This window comes from Camelus ferus, chromosome 3 (assembly GCF_009834535.1).
Source record: "Camelus ferus isolate YT-003-E chromosome 3, BCGSAC_Cfer_1.0, whole genome shotgun sequence".
Lineage (NCBI taxonomy): Eukaryota > Metazoa > Chordata > Mammalia > Artiodactyla > Camelidae > Camelus > Camelus ferus.
The window spans coordinates 52653184-52673140 of record NC_045698.1 but is presented as its reverse complement, the minus strand read 5'-3'; the positions used below and the strand labels follow the sequence as shown (position 1 = coordinate 52673140).

General features: G+C 38.6%; 1 protein-coding gene across 1 annotated transcript in view; it reads right to left on the bottom strand.

Annotated features, from left to right (window-relative positions):
• The window catches only part of JMY (junction mediating and regulatory protein, p53 cofactor), a 62026-nt gene extending 44152 nt beyond the window's left edge, over positions 1-17874 (bottom strand). Inside the window, 2 exon segments of the mRNA XM_032474961.1 lie at positions 16300-16664; positions 16667-17874. Of these exon segments, the coding sequence (XP_032330852.1) occupies positions 16300-16664; positions 16667-17336 (1035 nt within the window). The 5' untranslated portion in view covers positions 17337-17874.
• Between the last annotated feature and the right edge of the window lie 2083 nt (positions 17875-19957).

Below are 19957 nucleotides of genomic sequence, written 5' to 3'. Positions count from 1 at the left end.
TTCAGTTCACAAAGTTCAACTTATCTAAATAACCGTATCAAAGTGATGGTCATTTGTGTATCCGGTTACTTGAAGTATGGTCTCAGCAAATGTTAGAAATACAGAACCTCAGGGCCCCACTCCATACCTACAGAATCAGAATCTGAGTGCATAATGAATACGCACAGCCAAGTTTGAGAGGTACTGCTTCAACAGACACATTGTATAGCCATATTAACTATACTGTGAGGCAAAAGTCTGTAAGATATACAAGATATGGTCAATTTTCAAACTTTCAAATTGAAATCTGTAGAATTATGGTATGTAACTTTTTTCCTTGGCTCTAAAATCGCTTTCCCCTCTCACTCTCTCACTACATCTATTATTTTATAATAGCTCAATTAGTGCTATTCAGACTAAAATTAAGCCAAAAGTCCCATTTCTCGTGGTTCTGTTCCGTATTAAAGCATTTTTAGCTATTTTAAGAAAAAAAAGTTATTACTGAAGCCAACACAGAATGATCATCTTTAGAAGACAGGTACAAAGAGACAGAGTCAGCCTGGCCTTATCTCCAGCACTGGTCAGAATCTTATCTCTGGACATGGGCCATTCAATGAAGTTGGATGTTTAAAAGCAGTGGCGGCCATTAAAATCATCAAATTAACTCTCTTCATTCTGAAGATTTGTTTACTTGTTTTTTTTAAATTGTATTTTGGCCTTTCACCATTATAAAGAAAATACTGAAATGATCATTAGATATTTCAGTTCTTTTGACAAAATTCTATTAATTTAAAAACTGGCAATTTAGAATAAACTGAAAAATCACAATAGAACTAGAATTCAATAAGCTGTTAGAATATACATGCAGAAACCAACAGCCCTTTCATAGTAAATACAGAACAACCAGCAAGGATTCTATTTACAACAAAACAGAAATACCTAGGAATAAACTTAAATCTATTAGGAGCCATGTAAATAAAATGTTAAGGCACCAAAAGACTGTATAAATGGAAAAATAAAAATAAAAATATCAATTCTCACTAACCTACACATTTCACATGGTAATAAAACAACCTTTTGACATTTTCACGGCATAAGAAAAGACAAAATTTTAAATTCTCATGAAAAAATAAGATGATAAAAATAGCAAAAACAAAAAATTTATAAAGAGTAGTTGTGGAGAGGGGCAACAGCCTACCAGGTAGTATAAATATCTGATACAAGCATGAAGTACAATGAAGTATTTCAGATATATGAAAGTTCACTGCATGAATCATAAGCATGAATCATTCAAGAAATGTTTGTGATAACTGTCATTTCATCAGAGAAAAAACAGTTGGACTCCCTACATTATTCCTTACACCAAAATAAATTCCAGTAGGATCAACAATTTAAATCCAAACAAAATCATAAAAGTAGAAGAAATGAGGGTCTTTTTGTTTTTTGCTTTAAATAATCTCAACATAAGGGACTTTTACAGCATAACTCAAAATGTAGAAACTATCAAAAAAAGGACTAATAAATTTTGCAGCAAAAATTTTAAACTGGCTACAGACATAAAAAATTAAATCAAGAAATAAATGACAAAGGGAAAAAAACTTGCAATATAGACAATTTCCAAGGTCAAAAACCACGAACAAAAAATAGGTAAATAATGGAATGAATGAGTTCATAGAAATGACTCCTGAACAAATGAAGACTCATTTATACTGCAAAATAAATCACTAAAACTTTTCACAGATCAAAAAGTTTTTAAAATACACTCCTACTTAAAAGGATATAGAAACAAATCACAACCTCCTCCATTTGTTTCAAAAAATGTAAACTGATACATCCTCTACAGAAAGCAATTTAAACAAAACACGTATTTCTCTTCCACCCAGCAACTCCTCTTATAGAATTTGTCCTATAGATACAAATGCATGTGTGGAAAGGAGTGCTGTTTCAATAGCAAGAGGTCAGGAAAAACCTATGTGTCAAAACAAATCCATTCAATGGAGCATTATTTAGCCATTAGAATAAATACAGCTTGTTAAGAGAAAAGAAAGCAAGACAGAGATAACAGAGTATATAGTATGCTACCATTTGGGCTGTTAAAAAGGTGAAGAATATATATGTCCTATGTCTTTGTACATTTCTCTTCACTTTCCCATCCCAAAGGTATCCTGGCTTACACACCAAAAAAGGAAAATTAAATTTTCCTCTTTGCCACAATATCCAAAACTACAGATACACTTTCCTAAAAATGAAGTATGAGAAGTATGAAAATGACACATGCTTCTCTTCCTTTGCTCACCTATTATTTCATGCATAACTAAATCATGTGTTGAATCATCTATTTTAAGCTACAATTGAAAAAAAGGATTATGAAAGCAGCTGTGTACATAATCAACTTCTTTATCACAGGACTCTTCTCAAGTCTCAGAAATCAGTTCTAACAAGTGGCAATGGTGCTCACTTCCGCCATGGCTTAGCACCAAAACTGCAGCAAATCAGAAATAAAATAACCAGAATAAGGAAGGACCGGGGGAGGGGGTTACTGTATAATAGCAATAAAACAATGGTAGTGTTCACAATGCATTACAAACTATTTTTATAGTTTTAATAAAGGCAATAATTCTCTCCTTGCAAGATAATGTACATTCAAAGAAGCCCTTTATCTTTATTCCACTTGAAAATGGAACGCTTTCATTGAGATAATGATTTTCTATTAAGTCCTAGGAATTGCAAACCTATTGAAAGAATGAGAAAAAACCCAACATGGTAGCAAAATCTCTAAATAATAAATTCCCCATAGCCATTGACAAGCAATCAAATGCCAGGATTCAGCAATAAGACAATCCTCAGATACTAGGCTTTTCTGAGCTGTTTTTTAGAGACACTAAAGTAAATGTAATGCACCAGTTTAGATACTATTTTCTACCAACACAAAAACATCAAGTCACTATATGCTTATTAATAAAATCACAATAGCGCTCTACACAGATAAATGCAACCTCAAAAGAGAAAATCAGTTATTCTATTCAAGTATTAACAGATTTATATATTACTTCCCACATGCCTTTGATCCACAAATAGAGCAGTCCTTTACAAAGCTATTATGCACCAACTAAACTTAATACTCTTGCAGAGAAGCCCAAGGCATCTCACCTAACACTGCTAATTTATTAATTTGTCTTCTTTGCTATAAAGTTTCATGTTTTCCCAACATTAGATTACTGTAAAACCAATTAGAGCTTCAACTGGCAATCCATTTTAATCTAAGTATCCGAAAATAATCTTAAAGGAAATGGCACTTTAAAACTTCAAAGATGCGACTTACTAAGCATTAGACTTTTTAGTCTAAACCATTTCCTATAATCCATGATAGAAGAATACAACTGTAAAATATAATCACTAACTTGCTATAATAACATACTTAATTTTCAATTTTGCTAACCAAAGCTGACTAAATCCAGGAATAAATAAACTCGACTGTGGATATTTGCAGGTTATGAACTGTGAAACATGAAAGGTGCTATAAATAATACATATACAAAAAAAAAAAGAGTAGAAAGAAATTGGACACAGAGTTAGCTGACTTAGGATTAAGGGTGTTTGGGATGTACAGGGAAGGCCCGAATTTAAAATGGGGGAAAAAAAGAAAGAAAGAAGGAAATATAGTAAATGGAGAAATGCGGATTTGCTAAATTTAAGAAGATTCACTGATGGACACAAACTGAGTCAGAATGTAGATAGATCTGAGTGAGAATACAACATGCCTCCAAAGGATGATTTCAGAAGGGCTCAAGAGCAACCAACGTAATACAGGTGCTCACTGCAAATGCAGAGGAAAAGAGGACAGGTAGAAAAGGGGGCTAGAAAGTAAAGAGTTGTATTTGTTTCAAAGTCTGAAACAAACTCATAGACATAAAATACTAACTTGTGGTTGCCAGAGGGGAGAGGGGTGGGAAGGGACAGACTGGCAGTTCAAAATTTGTAGATACTGACAGAGATAGAGAGAGAGAGAAAAAGAAAGAAAGAAAGAAAGAAAGAAAGAAAGAAAGAAAGAAAGAAAGAAAGAAAGAAAGAAAGAAAGAAAGAAAGAAAGAAAGAAAGGAAGGAAGGAAGGAAGGAAGGAAGGAAGGAAGGAAGGAAGGAAGGAAGGAAGGAAGGAAGGAAGGAAGGAAGGAAGGAAAGACAGACAGACAGAAAGAAAAGATAAACAAGTTTATACTGTATAGCACAGGGAAATATATACAAGATCTTGTGGTAGCTCGTGGTGAAAAAGAATGTGAAAATGAATATATATATATTCACATATGACTGAAAAATTGTGCTCTACACTGGAAATTGACACAACATTGTAAACTGACTATAATTCAATAAAAAATAAAAAACAAAACAAAAATCTAACATATCTCTTGTGCAATCTGAGAAAGTTATTTTGCTCCACTGATTCACGTAAAAGAAATTAAGCAGAATTAATTATATAAAGCATTAATTAAATACATTAGCCTAATAAATAGAACACTTCTCCCTTTCCCTTCTTTCTAGCTTCCCTAATGGTCACCTTTTTTTGCCTCCCCTGATCTAGACCTGATAAAAACTAGGCTCTTAACCTAGTCTCAGTTATCTGATATTTGTTTCAAATATCAGATTTGAAACAAAGCTCTGCTTACTGCAAAAGTTGTCTAGGGCAAGAACCCACAACTTAAACTTAGGTTCTTAAAGATGCCAGTGACAACAGCTTAAAAATTTTTTTTCTTTCAAGACTCCCTATGACCCCTGCACAGAGAAAGTGTACAACAACCCTGTGCCACTTACTCCTTTACCTAATCCTATTCAACTTGGCTTCTAATCCAGTGACCAGTTATAAGGAGAAGAGAGAGAGAAGGAATCTCCTGGGCTTAATTATGTAGTCCCCATACTGTACCTTGCCAATCAGAGACAGTTCTAGAGTCCTCACTCTGACTTTAGGATTACAGGGCTACCACTATCTTTGAAGATCTTAGAATAATTTTTGAAGTCCTAGATATAAAATTTAGAAGCTAAACTCTCCTGTGCAGTTTCATAACTTTCTTCCTACTCTAATGTGTCAAACTCAACAGTGCCCCGTTTTTTTTCCCCAATTAAGAAGATGTAAGAAGCAACTTACGTTAATCTACAAACATATCCATCATTAAATGATTAAGACATGCAAACAATTATGTGTGTGAAAAAGGGTGACTCAAGACTAGCATTGAGGTGCTCAGATGGGAGAAGCCTATTACAGCAATAAAACTGGATCCATGGCCCCAGGATCTTCCCTTAGGTCTAGGTGATGCTTCCCCCACTGACAAGTAAGGCCCAATACCACACGTTATTTTCCATTCACAAAGCGGGCTGCTCAACTCAGTTCTTGTTTTGTAAAACTGTTGAATCATTTTTGTTATTTCTATATTAACCACTGATTATTTGCTAACAACTGTTAATGCTGAAATCCAATTTTAGAAAATGTAAGGGCTACTGACAGAAATGACCCATTTTGACATCTTAAAAATTGGCTTTCAAATTTTTTACTTCATAGATGAGAGGTAAATTTGATTTTGTTTTACTCCTAGGTGAAAACCTTTAATTAAAATGTTAGAAACATGCATCCATGTCATGTATAGAAACCAGCTTTGTAACATATCAAAAAACACCCACTGAGCACTGACTGCATACAGAAGCACTGGGAAATTGAGGCATTAGAAAACCTTAACAACAAAGCCTATCTTTGTCTCCTGGGCCTTACAATGTATTTTAAAGGGCAGGAGGGACCCATAAAGAGAAAAACCAGGGCAGCAGTTATGGATGATATGAACCGTATGTAACGTTAAGTTCTCTCTGATCTGTGAATTTCTGAAAGAAATTCCTCTGGTTTCTGACAGTGGACAGAAACAACTTTCTTTAGGAGGCGCACCTTACCTGGCCCTGGAAAGAGGGTGGAACTTAGACAAAAAAAGGACTACAAGGGGGCGGGGTAGGGAGGATCCTATACAATGGAGCATGGTGTATGGTTGAGTTCAGTGAATAATCGGTAAAAGCTTGGCTAGAATAATGAAAGGTTCATGCTGAGAAGAGAAAAAGATAAGACTGGCAAAATGTGAATGAATCTAATTGCCAGGAATTTGGGCTCTGTCTGCAGGATGACAGTAAACAATGGAAGAGTTCAGTTTGGTGTGTGTATGTTAAGAGCTGGAAAGGTGGGTATGAAGATCTGCAAAGTAATGTTTTAAAATAGTTTGGGAGCAAGGTATACAAAGGCTACACTGCAAGGAAGACAATGAAGGAGAGCTAAAATCAGTCCAAGGATGAAATAGCGAGCGATTAAGCTAAAGTGCGTATAGGAACAACATGGGAAAGGAAATAACTAATGCATGAATGATTTCATAGTATTTCAGTTCTAAAATTCTTATTTAACATCTCTGAATCAGTACGCATTCAGAGATCAACAGGTACTTACAACACAGTGATGTACGTGTAACTATTATGCTACTTTACAGAAAAAGAACCAGAGGCACAGGCTCAATAAATTGCCTAAAATTAGGTAGCTGGTGAAAGGTAGAAGGTGTGAATCTTCCACAGCCTAACTTAATCTCTTAACCACTGCCCTTTATGTCCGACTCATAACTACTAGTCGATTATTTTTTTCTTATGGGAATGATATCAATCTTTTGAGTCTAGCAAGACTGAAAATATGATGAAATATATACAGTGGAATACTACTCAAACATACAAAACTGAATTTTTGACGTTGGCAACAACATGGATGGACCTGAAGGGTATTATGCTTAGCAAAACAACTCAGAGAAAGACAAACACCATGGAGTCTAAAAAATAAAACAAATCAATGAACATAACAAAAAAAGAAACAGACTCACAGATACAGAGAACAAACTAGTAGTTAACATTGGAGAGAGGGAAGGGGGAGGGGCAAGACAGGGGTAGGAGGTTAAAAGGTAAAAACTACTCTGTATAAACTAAATAAGCTACAAGGATATACTGTACAGCACAGGAAATATAGCCAGTACTTTATAATAATCTTAAGTGGAGTATAATCTATAAAAATATTGAATATCTATGATGTACACCTGAAAATAACAACTCTGAAAAACAATTATACCTCAATAAAAATAGTCTTTATTTGAAGTTTTAGGTCTCGTAAGACTCAATGTGTATAGTAAAACCTGCTGAAGGGCCAACTCCAAAGCCCTTCAGGGAGCCAGAGGACCTTTCAACAACACTGTTTACAAAAGCAAGCCATCTAGACAGGCTTCACTGTGAGCTGGCATATAATTTCCTTTTAGTAAAAAGATGAACCTTTTTCAAGTTCAAATATTGCTAAAGTTAATTCTCGTCTCTTTCTCTTTTAATCCTCCACTTCTTTAACCCTACTTGTCATAATCTTCTCATTTTCATTTAGCAACCACAATACCCAAATTCACATCACCTAATACAAAAGGGAAAAAGAGGAGGTAGGATTTCCAGCTAAAAATAGAGTTCACATCCTTAACTGCCCTCTTCCCCTGCCTAGCCAGAAAAATAAGATTATTATTCAGTATAGTTATGAGGGGAAGGGAGTACAATATTAGCAATTCAAAGTTATGAACCAAGTTTTTGAAATGGGAATAAATAGAGGGAGAAAGGAGGCAGATTTCAGGTCTTATTATTTCTACTGTAGGGGGAAGTACTAGAAAATGTTTTGGGGAGAAAATAAAATTTCTTTAAAGTAAAACATATCTGTGAAATCTTAAGGAAAATTATCACACCATCTAAACCAATCACCCTTAGCAAGCTCAATAAAGAACAGAATTTACAAAATAAGCATCAGTATCACATTTATTTTTCCTGTGGTTACAGAAAAATTTTATAAGTCTGTATAAAAAAGATATGCATTCTGTTTCCCTATTAGAGTTTAATGTATCATGCACACAACACAGTTTTCTGTATCAGACATACAATTCGCCTCCTTTGGGATTACAATGTTCTCCAATGACAGACAACATTGACAGTGCATGTACATAATGAAGGTTTTCCAAAAAGTGATCAGTGAGACACTGCTAGTATTTTTGTCCGTGATGAGACATTGACTATGTATTTCAATTTGACAAGGGCTATATTTATCAGTTAGCTTCACTCCCTTTCTATAGGAATGAAGATAGTCCAGTTGTTAAGAAAACCAGCTGAAATCAGGCATGGATTTGAATCTGGTTCTCTTATATAGATATGTTATCTTAGGTAAATTTATCTAATCTTCCTGAACCTGTTTCCTCTATTGTAAAATCTTCGCCTCTTAGGTTAATATGAAGATTAATATTGGTAAGTGTAGGGGGGTGGGTATAGCTCAGTGGTAGAACACATGCTTAGCATGTGTGAGGTCTCAGGTTCAATCCCCAGTACCTTACAATAAAAAAATTTAAGAAGTGTTAACATTTATCAAGTGCTTACTGATAAATGGCACTACTCTAAGTAGTCTACATAAAAACTACTTTTAAATCACTTTATAAGGCAGTAGTAGTATTCTCCTGCCTTTACAGATGAGGAAGCTATAGCACTGAGAGAATTAGGTGAGCCCAAATTCACGAAGCTATTAAGTGGAGGAGCCAGGACTCAAACTCACTTGAACCCTTCCTTCTCTACTCCTATCTACATGGTAACTAAGTTAATATATTTAAAGACCTCCCACGACTGCTTGATCCACAGGAAGCATTTAATAACCGTCAGACATTTATCATTCCAAACTAGAGCCTTGGGTGTAGGGTGTAGCTCAGGGGTAGAGATGTGCTTGGAGCGCACGAGGTCCTGGGTTCAAATCACAATGCCTCTGTTCAGGGGAAACATTTTTTTTAAATAAAATAAAGTAAAAAATTATCTACACACTTAAAAACAAAAAAACTAGACCCTCACATAAGTCTCTACATATCAGTCACTACAGTTATGACCCCGTTAGGGTCAATAAATAGTACAGAAACTCACCTAGATAGGGAGGTGAAGGGGAAGAAAGGCTTTCAGAAAGAATTTTAGCAATTAAATATTGGTTTTGTAAGTGTAACTTCAGCAAGTTATCAAAAACTGAGGGGGAAGCAGTTTGAACAATAAAGTCCATAGAGAAAAGGCATACACACAAAAAACCCTCAAGTACAGGTAATGAACAAAGTGATAACCAGTAAATACCAAAAAAAACAAACAAAAAAAAACCAGGCAGAAACGCTACTCCTGCCTGCTTCAATGCCCTCATGTACTCAAAAATGAATTAGAGCTTTTTCAAAGCATAAATATAACTCTAGCAACATTAGAAGTGCTATGTCTAGAACAGTCACCTTACTTCAGAGAGACCCAAACCTGGATACAAGCACATAAAACGAGTGGCTCAGGTCCCAACCCTTGTTACCTTGCACCTGTGAGCTACTGTGAATCCTTATGGAAAGAACATTATAATCTCATTTTACAAACATGAAATTAAGGAACCAAAAGGGTAAGTAACAATTGAGGTCAAGCAACTAGTATCAGAATTAGGACAAAAACACACATTATCCTGAGCCATGTCCAGTAAATTTTCTTTCCACTAAGCACTAATTAAGATAGTGTAGTGAGACATTTCTTAAAAAGTACCCTGCCTCAACTAATTTTAATCAGCAGGATGACCTGGTAACCAATTTTAATTAAATTTTTTTCCTGAAGAAAATGACCATTCTTATTTATTACTGTATTCCCCCTGTGCCTGTATTACTAGAACAAACTAGTATTTGTTGAATAAACAAACTTGTTGAATAAATAAAGCTCCAAACCATCACCCTCAAGCCTTAAAAGTTAGTTACAATCAAACCCTAAATCATTAAAGAAATTTCATTTAACCTTAGTATCATTCTCTACAAAATGTCTAGCCTATAAGGCCTATTTTTGAGCCTATTATATAAAACCCTCACTACAGTCTGAAAAATCTATCATATGCAATTATAACTACATAAAATTTAAAATGCAAGGACAAGCATAAAGGCAATTCCCCACACTTAAGAAAACAACTCACAAAAATTTCCAGTTTTTTAAAATAAGTCCTTCTCTGCCCTATGCAGTTTTAATGACTTAGATACTGTGTTAAGGCTCCTTGGTATGCATTAACAGTCCCCCCTACAACTCGAAAAGCCAAATGAACTTCACCACTTTTACCAAAAAACAAATAGCACCAACAACTATTGTTTAGACTTCACTGCCTATGTCTCCTACCACTTAATTTTTCTCCTGTAACAACTAAAGAAACCAGGTAGATTTAGAGGGAGCAGATCGTGGCCTATTAATGGGTAAAAAGAGCCATGGGAAACTTTCCATTACAAGAAAAGAAGCACAAGTACATCTAACCATCAATGGAAGGCCACCTCGTGCTTTCAAGTCTCACTTCCAACAATATTCTACAGTCAATGAAAGGCCAAATAAAGCAGCAATGGAGAACAGTGAAACTAAAGTTACGTGTGAAGATGCTGGGAGTGAAGATTGCTAATTCAACCATAACTGTTATTGACAAACCAAACCTCCCACTTGCCTTCTTCCTTCAACACATATGCACACACACACACACACCCTTGTACTCACATTACTGAAGTATTTGTTCAAGTTTTGGCCTTGTTTTAGCAAGGAGTTAACATGTCTGTGAAATATCTGGTGGGCCTGGCATCATGTGATATTTAAACAGCAAGCAGAGAAACTACCATATAAATTATTTATCAGAAAGGCTGCCAGCCTGCCACCAGCTTCCATGTTTTTGTCTTACAGACACACTAACCCAGAAGCATATATTTCAACTCTTTTCCTACACCTATCTATTTCTTCAGTGATATGAAAAACGACCAAAAGTTTATTGGGGCACAGGACTGAAGAAAATGATTGATTTCTAAGTCACTATTTTAACAGCCTCTAGCTTTCAAGTCTTTCATCATAACTTTCAATAATTTCACAAAATACACTTAGCTTCATTATTCCTCTACTGTGTTTTACAGTAAAAGAGCAGTTTGCACTATGTTTATGGAAATATTCAGACAGAAAGCTCTCTCCACGACAATTCAGTACATTATGTCCCTTCCAAGCCTGCTTCTACTATTCATACCTAATCATGGGCTGTGGCTGACCGGTGCAAAGGCCAGCATCCTAGAGCTCATAAAAGACTGTCATTTTGATGGGAGGGTAACTGCTCAGTGGTAGAGCGTGTGCTTAGCATGCACAACATCCTGGGTTAAATCTCCAGTACCTCCACTGAAAAAAAAAAAAAGACTGTCATTTCTCTAATGCATATAGAGATTTTCCTTGACTTACACTGGGGTTATTGCCCAAGATAAACTCATAGTAAGTTGAAAATATTCTAAGTCAGAACTGCATTTAATACATCTAACCACTGAACATTATAGCTTAGCTTAGCCTACCTTAAATGTGCTCAGAACACTCACATTAGCCTACAGTTGGGCAAAAATCATCTAACACAAAGTCTATTTTATAATAAAGTGTGATGAATATCTCATGTAATTGAATACTGTACTGAAAATGAAAATGGAAGGGTTGTATGGGCACAGAATCATGATCGCGTGGCTGACTGGGAGCTGTGGCTTGCTGCCCAGCATCACGAGAGAGTATGGTACCCTGGAAAAGATCAAAAGTTCAAGTATGGCTCCTACTGAAGGCGGATCACTTTCACATCATCATAAAGCTCAATCACCTTAAGTTGGGACTGTAGTTGGTGTTTCAGCAGTGCTCCAGAGCTTTATACCTAAATTTAATTTTCCAGGAAAATTAGTAAAGTCATAATTGGGAGGGGTGATAAGTAAACAAACTTCATAGAGCTCCTTGCCCCTTCTGTAAAAAACAACTCAAGTCAGGAGTTGTTTATAGCCAAGTCATTTTAAACTACAAAGGAAAACAGTGATTAGGCACTCCTGTCTAACATAAACCCATCCTTGCACCTAAGCAACCTATTTCTTCTAAAACACAAGGTGTGGACTCTGCCCTGCACTATGCCTATCATTATTAATTTGAAATAAAACAAACGAGTTACCTTAAATTTAAAAGTTCATTACGGAACTGACTAGATTTTTAAATACTGATGCCACCCTCCCAATCTCAGGAGTGGAGAATGACATCCTTTCTAATGTTATCAGGGAAACAAGGCATGGCAGAAAAAAACACATGCTTGGATTAGGACAAATTAAGTTTGACTCTGAGTTTAGTTACTCCTTAGCTGTTTAATGTTGGCCAAATTCACATAACATCTTTTTCTAGGGAGGAGGTAACTAGATTTATTTATTTTTAATTGGAGGTACTGTGAATTGAACCCAGGACCTCCTGCATGTTAGGCATGCACTCTACCACCGAGCTATACCCTCCCCCCTCACATAACATCTTTAAGTCTCAACTTCTGCTTCAGTAAAATATGTATAAAACACTACTTGTCTCAAAAGATAGTGTGGAGGATGAAAGGATAGAGGTACTGTGAAGCGCCCAATACCTAAGTAGTGCCAATATTTACATTCCCTTGAAACAACACTTCCTGAAAGCCTCCCTTTTAAATGCCAAACACTTTGTTAGGTATTTTCATAATGTCTTACTTAACCCTTCAGACATCCTTTTAAGTATTTTCCCCATTTCTCTACTTTAAAGAGGTTAAATAACTAAACAAGTCACAGAAGTGGTGAGTGCTAATTCAAACCCCGGTCTTTCCGACTCCAAATACAAGGTAAGCTCTGTCTACTGTGTGCCTTACAAGGTTACTTTTGAAAACACATACTTCTGAGTGGTTTCAACTGGAAAGCAGTTAGAATTGGGCAGTTTTATAAACATAATAAATTTCAAAGTGAACACTGATTTTTAGATTTTAATCAAGCTTATCATCACAGTTAAGGTTTACCATCGAAAGGCCCACAGCCATTTCAATAGCTGTCCATATACTGAAACCATTATTTACAAAATCCAGGTCATCAAAGGAAAGCCACAGTATGGGCCACCCATACACACACACTGTAATACAATCCTCAGTTCTGACCAACAACCAAGGCTACTGCTGAAACCATTCCAATAGGCCTTGGTGGCACTTGATTCATTCAGGCATTGAGCGCTTGCTATATAAATAGCACTACTTACAGTAAACCCTTGTGAAAGTCCAAGACAAGCCTACCATGTAATAAGTTTTAGATTTCCCTTGTACTCAGATTGAGACCCTAAGTAGTATACGATCTACAATTCTTATGTCACCTAAAAATAATTTCTCATTAGTATTGTATAAATGGTAGTTCCTCACAAACTAATCAATTGACCAAATTTGTGAACCATTAACAAAAACTTTTAGCAGAAAACTTAAGGTTTAATTCTTCAATACTCCACAAGACAGATATAGGAGTACTTTTTATAGCCCTCTATTAAATCATAAAGGTATCCCAAAAATCAAACTCCAATAGAGGTTACATGCTAAACTTACAAAGCAGGTCATTTATAATTGTGGTTTTAGGGCTCTTTTTGAAGAACATCTTTAAGCCTTTCTTTCCAAAACTGCAAATATGCCTATGCTATAAAACTATGCATGCTACTTAAGGTACTCTGTTAAACGCCATCTATAGCTCCCCTCAATTTACAGGAAATTCACCCAAAACTCCAGATAACAACTCCTTATTATGAAGTTAAGCATTTTAAACAGCACAGTCCCTTGAGGAATTTACATTTAGCAACTTACAAATTTTTATTTACTCACAATTTTACATTAAAATGGCACTTTCCCCATATTTTTAAATTCCTGCAATACTAAACAAACAAACAAACACACCAGTGTTCTTTGTCCACTATTAGTAAGAGTGCTCACATGATGTGTGGCCCTGAACTAGGGTAGCAAAGAATAAAACTCCAAGATACTGTCAAGGCCAGGGACCTTGAGAAGTTTACAATTTAGCTGTACAGTTTGTTCTATTAAAAAAAAAAATCCTTCAACAATTTACTGACCATTCTGAATACCAATTAGGTGTGGTGTTTAAATCGAAAACTTTACATTAATAGGAAAAGGAATACTGTAGGAAAAAGAACCAGAAAAAAGATTCAGAGAAATTAAAAGGAAAAATATGACCAAAGGATTAGATTTTCTGCATTTACCAGACATACCTAGCTTTAAAACCTATAGCCAATTCCACAAGTCAAGTTGAGAACTAGGAATTGAAAGAAAAAAAACACTGAATTAGACATAATTACTAACAATAGAATCAATTATGCAAAAATTCTTCTACAAAGACTACGTAAAAAAAAGTTACTGTAAACTATTAAGGTAGCAAAAAATTAAGCAGAGGAGGAAGGAAAACAAATAGAGCTGGTGTGCTATACACTCTCATTGTCACACCCATGGCAGACATCACTAATTAATCATGCAGTCCTTCCCCCCTGAGCCTCGTAATTTCTTTCAAAATAACCTTCCAGTAGAAACGAGGGTGGGCATTATAACTAAACCTATTTGTTGTCCTTGATAGCTTTTTCAAATACTGCTCAAGCCAACTAAGTGAAGCACCAAAAAGTTACGTATTTAACGTTCAATGAGTTTATAATAAACTTCATTTATTGAGCTGTTTCCCAAACAAAGTACACTTTAAAAGTTCAAATTTTTCTCTGTTAAAGAGAATAAAACATTATGGTCACTCTTACCTTAATTAGGAAAAATATATATATATTTTAAATGTACATGAGTTCAAGAAAACTATAATTATACGTTTCAGCAGCCCTTTGACCCAATTTGAATTTTAAAAAATCAGATAAAATTATTTTTTCTGAGTATCAGTAAAATCAAAACCAGACATGCCTATATCACTTAGGGACTAAAAAACAGAAAGTGAATAAAAGAAAAAAAAAGGGATAATACATATCTGTAAAATGAAGAGAAAGAAGTACAAACTTTGTCTTTTCAGTTTAAAAGACATGCAGGTCGCTATTAACAAAACTCTAAAGAGAATGTGACCATTTAAGATTTGTCACTTCCTTCCAAAAAGGATTTAAGGTAGAACACAGACTCCAGAAGTGAAATGATGAAAAGGGAAATAAAAACAGACCCCAGGAACTCTAGGATCACATTATGATGGATGATGTTTAGTTAGCATAAAGTAAACTAACAGGAAGGAGTGAAAACCTGGAATCAGTTAAGTTGTAAAAGAGCACAGTGGGATAAGTGAACAAGAATTATTTCCTAAATCCTGACGTCTCACAAAGAAAAATATATACTATTCCAAGAAGCAACCAGGAGGTTCCAGCTTCTTAGCATTAATAGTAGGATTCAAGTATTACATAAACATAGGCAAGGTTGACAGATCACAACACAATGTCAGGAATACAAACACCATAAAAAGGGGCATTTCCCACCAACTCCAACTTCAGTACTAACACTAAAGATTATAAATTGCTTTGAGAAAGTTATCTGTTAGTGTCCCATTAAGGGAAACTAAGTATATTTTAAAATGCTTTTTAGTAGTTCTTTCCGCAGAAGCTGTTCAATAGGCATGGACCTCAAATTATACACACGTAGGGCTCCCTATGTATAATCATTCAGACCTTTTCCCGATGTTTTCTGCAATTTTAAGGATTCCTTTGAAAAAGCTTTTGCACTGCTTTTACTCCTAAAGTACAAAGTACAATAAACATTCCTAACCAGGGCCTTTTTTCTCCCTAAAACAGGAGTTGAACATGAGCCCTCCTTAAAGACTTAAGGTATTCCTAAACTGCGTATAAAACCTTTCAGTCTATTTGCATCCAATTGTCAGGAGGGACTTTTTTCTTTGGACAGGTCACTAATCTGCAGAAAAATGATTTTAAAATTTGCCTAAGTTGCCAAATTACATAAGGAGTTAAAAAACTGACCAACTTTCCTCCATAAGACAAACCATTCTGAATAACTGAACATGATATCAAGAAAGTAAGGTTAATAATCTGGGCAATTATTGCTAGAAAGAGCTTTAGGAGGGGTAACGAGAAAGCTCACTCAGTTTTTATTTATTTACAGGATATCTTTCTGCTAAGTGGCTTTAATCTTATCAGTACTTAGTAGTAAACAAAGCACTACACTGTATAGAATCTATGTGATAAGTGGGGTGCCGAAATCTAAAGACTGAAAGTTCCTTCAGAGGGCAGATTAATAAGGAAAGCCACGGTTTTCCTACCAAAGAGGAATGAAAGGGGAGACAGGTCAGGAACCCATCGTCTTACTTTTCTCTTGTCTAGAAAAACAAGTGCCCCAAAAGCGCGCAGCCTAGACCGAGGCTCCAGCCTTTGGCAGTGAGTAACCAAAAGCGATGACTGGAGCCCAGAGTAGGTCCTTACCTCCTGGATGCGCTTCCTGGCCCGCTGAAGCACTTCTTCATAGCCCTTCTGCCGCAGCTCGCTAAGGCTTTCGTAATACTCCTCTGGGTCGTCGGTCTCGGTGAAGAGTACCTGGGAGAGGATCTTCCAGCCGCAGGTGTCCAGGCCGTGGCCCAGGTAGACCTGGAGCTGGTAACACAGAGTGTCAATCTCCTGCTCGGTCATCTCTGGTGCGCCCCCAAACAGCACTGTCCACATGCCCAAGATCTCCTCGGGGAATATCAGCAAGCACGGCTCCAGCTGCGAGTTCACAGGGCTTGGCTGCTGGTGCACTGAGCGCAGATCCTGGAAGAAGAGCCCGGCCCAGCTGCACTCCTCGGCGGGGACTCCAGCTCAGCGGCGGGCGGCGGTTGCTCCGCGTCCGAGAGCCCCAGCGACGCCGGGTCCGCCTCGTCCTCCCTCACCATTTCCAGCACCTCGATCTCCTCGGCGACCGTCCCGCAGGCGCTGACTACCCTTACCGACGACACCTGGGCCTCCTTGGGCGCTGTTGGGGCTGCCGCAGCGGCGGCACCCGTCACATCTCTGCCTCCCGATGCACTACGGACCGGGCTGGACTTGGCCCACACTGGGATCCAGAGAGGGCTTCCCACCTCTTTTCCAGACAAACTTCAGGGCAGCAGGTCCCCTCGAAGGCTGCACGCGCTCCGTAGAGAGCCGCCCTCCGCCCAGGCCGGGCGCCTCCGGGGCCCAGGGCTCCTGCTCGGAGTAGCCGAGGCAGTGGCCTCGGGCCGACCCCTGCCCGCCGGGCTGCCCGGCCTGCGGGTCCCGTCGGACGTGGGTGCGCCAGCCTCGGCGCCCCCTCGCGCCCCCGCCTGCTCCCGGGTGCCGCTCCTCTGCCTCTGGGCCATCCGGTTTTAGCAGGTTATGGCAAACTTGCCCTCAATCTCATTCCAGGAGATGATGAAGATGAACTTGTGCTTCTCGCGCTCGTCGAATACATGCGGTCGCACGGCCACCCAATCCGACTCGAGCGTCTCCTCGAGCGCGAACGACATGGTGGCTCCGGCGCCAGGCCGCGCGGAAGGCGCCGCCGGCCCTGCCCGCCAGAAAACTCACCGGCTGGCTGCGCCGCGCCCCCCGCTCACCGTCGCCGGACGCCTTCAGCCATCTTTGCACGCCAGCCGGCTCTCCCCGCTCGCTCGCCCGCCTCTCCGCGCTCGGACCCGCTGCGCTCCTTTGTGGCGCTGCTCGCGGAAAGACAATACGCGTCCCAGGAGCAGGTAGTTCACATGGTCACGTGTGGCGGGATCTGTTTACAAGCCCCGTGCTGCGGCAGCGCCTGGTGCCCGCCCCAGCCGCCCCCTGAGCGAGGCCGCGGTGCTGCGTCTGTGGCGCTCCGGAGATGAGGTGCGGGTTCCGTGAGGTCGGGTAGGTGGTCGGGGCGGGCGTGTGCTTCTCCGCAGCTCGCCCGGGCTGATTTCCCCGCCCCTCCTCCTCCTCCTCCTCCTCCTCCCCCTCCCGACCGCCTGGAGCCGGCCTGACGGAGGGATGCGACTCCTAAACTCTGCGCCTCAGTATCGCCACAACGTTGCCATTTGGCTGCTGACGTCGGCGGCTCCACGAGGGACGTAAACACGGGCACGTGCCGCACGCTGGTGACGCGACGGCGGCGGCGCGCACACCCCGCCCGCGCGCGTCGGCCCCGCCCCTCAGCGTCTCCCGCCCACGCCCGCTGGTTGCTGCGAGCCCGACTCTTCTTCCTTCCGCGAAGCCTCCTCCTCCTGCGAGCTGCAGCAGGCGATTCGCCGGCGGGAAGAGTGGCAGGTGTTCACTGAGGCACAGGTGGCTTCCGAACCCAGGAGAGGAGGAATAGAAACGGAGGAACTGAGAAGTTTTCAAGTCCATTTATTCAAAGGGACCCTCAAGTGTAAGTTTTCCTCCATTCACCCGGAGGGATAACGTTATGCGATCTATGTGCTATATTTTATTGAGACACCCCCCCCCCCCGCAGGCTGTTGAATTCTCTCCTAACACCCTTGTGATACAATTTTTAAGATATGAAATGAAGTGTCTGTTTTGGAGTATAACCCCAAAACAAAATAAAATTAAGTGAAAATTCAGTCACGTCCTAATAGTATGAATGCTTACATTTCTGTTCATCAGCGTTCTGTTGCATTATTGTGTACTGTGCTGTGAATCTAGTTTTGAGGTCACTGGCTTGAGCGCTTTTTTTTTTTTCTTAGAGCCCTTTGAAATTGTATTCAATTATCAGAGTTCCCAGAACGCACATACAAAAAAAAAAAAAAACCATGTAAATCTGAAGAATTCTGCTATTCATACTCAGCTATGATGAAACACATTCTTAAAATTGCCTAGTGGATTTTATAATCCAATTTATATTATTGCATTCTCTTTCCTGCTAGTGTTCAATTCATATTGCAGGTATTCTGCATTCTCAGTAAAGTAACATGGGAATTGTTACTTTTATCTATGTTTCTGAAATATATGCGAAGCCGTTTGGCTTAACCTTGCGTTGTTACCACACTTAATTCAGTATTGTTCCGACATCTAAATAAACAGCCTAAAATTTTAACCCTGTAGCTCAGCCGACGTTTTAGATCTTACAGATCTGCTTTGACCACCCCCACCCCAAAAAAAGGAGAGGAGGGAAGGGGGCACTTTCGACTTTCAGCAGGGCAGAATGAGCAAAAAGGGAAACGGTTTTTAAACCTTCTTACAGTTCTTTATGTGAACTACAAATTTTCAAAGCTAGTAACTGAACTTGTGGAAATTCTCAAATGCAAATCAGAGATATAACTTGTGAAAGGCAGGAAGAAAGAAAACCTATTACAAACCTGTATCACTAGTTAAGCAAACAATAGCACACTATAGAAAAATTTTCCTGATAAAAAAGTGATGAGATAATTACCAGCTCTATTCTTCTAATATGTTATAGATAAGTATAAATCCTAGGAATGAATGTAAAAACAAAAACAAAAAAAGAAGAAAAAGAATGAATGCAAAAAGAATATGTTTATGGGATATATTTTAATTTACACGTATATTAAAATTGCAATATTTATCCACATACATAAAAGTATGTCTTATCACGAGGGTGCTAGAGAAAATTGGTTCGTGGCCACACAGGTGTTAAGTATGTTCCCCCAATACCCTGGCAATGGTGTTTTGTCAAAAGGATTGTTTCAATGTTTCTCATTTCCTCTGTCTTAGTAATTGTTATCCTAGAAATGTAAAGAAACAAACCAAAATTCCCATGGCAGGTTACTGTAGTACTTTACAATTATTTCTTTAGGTCTGTATCTGATTGTCAAGTGAAATCTCTGACTGTATAAATTATTCCCTGGGAATAAGTAAAGCTACAGAAAGCGACATTGTGACCTTGTTCCATAACCCCAGGAGCATGGGTTGTGATTCTTCCACTGGGACTTGCGGTGAACACCACACCTTATCTTTTACTACTAACATCTCAAATACCACAGGGTGTGCCGGGATTTATGTTCTAAGCAGCAGAGCTGCTTCCTCTGCAGTGAAGACCTTCTGCAGCAGAGCCAGTCTCTATTCTGAGCCCTACTTAAAGCTGGAACCTTCCATATCCCCCGATATATGAGCTGCAGCAGTTTTCCTAGGTGTTGAATGTGTTGCCTCCAAAGCCCAA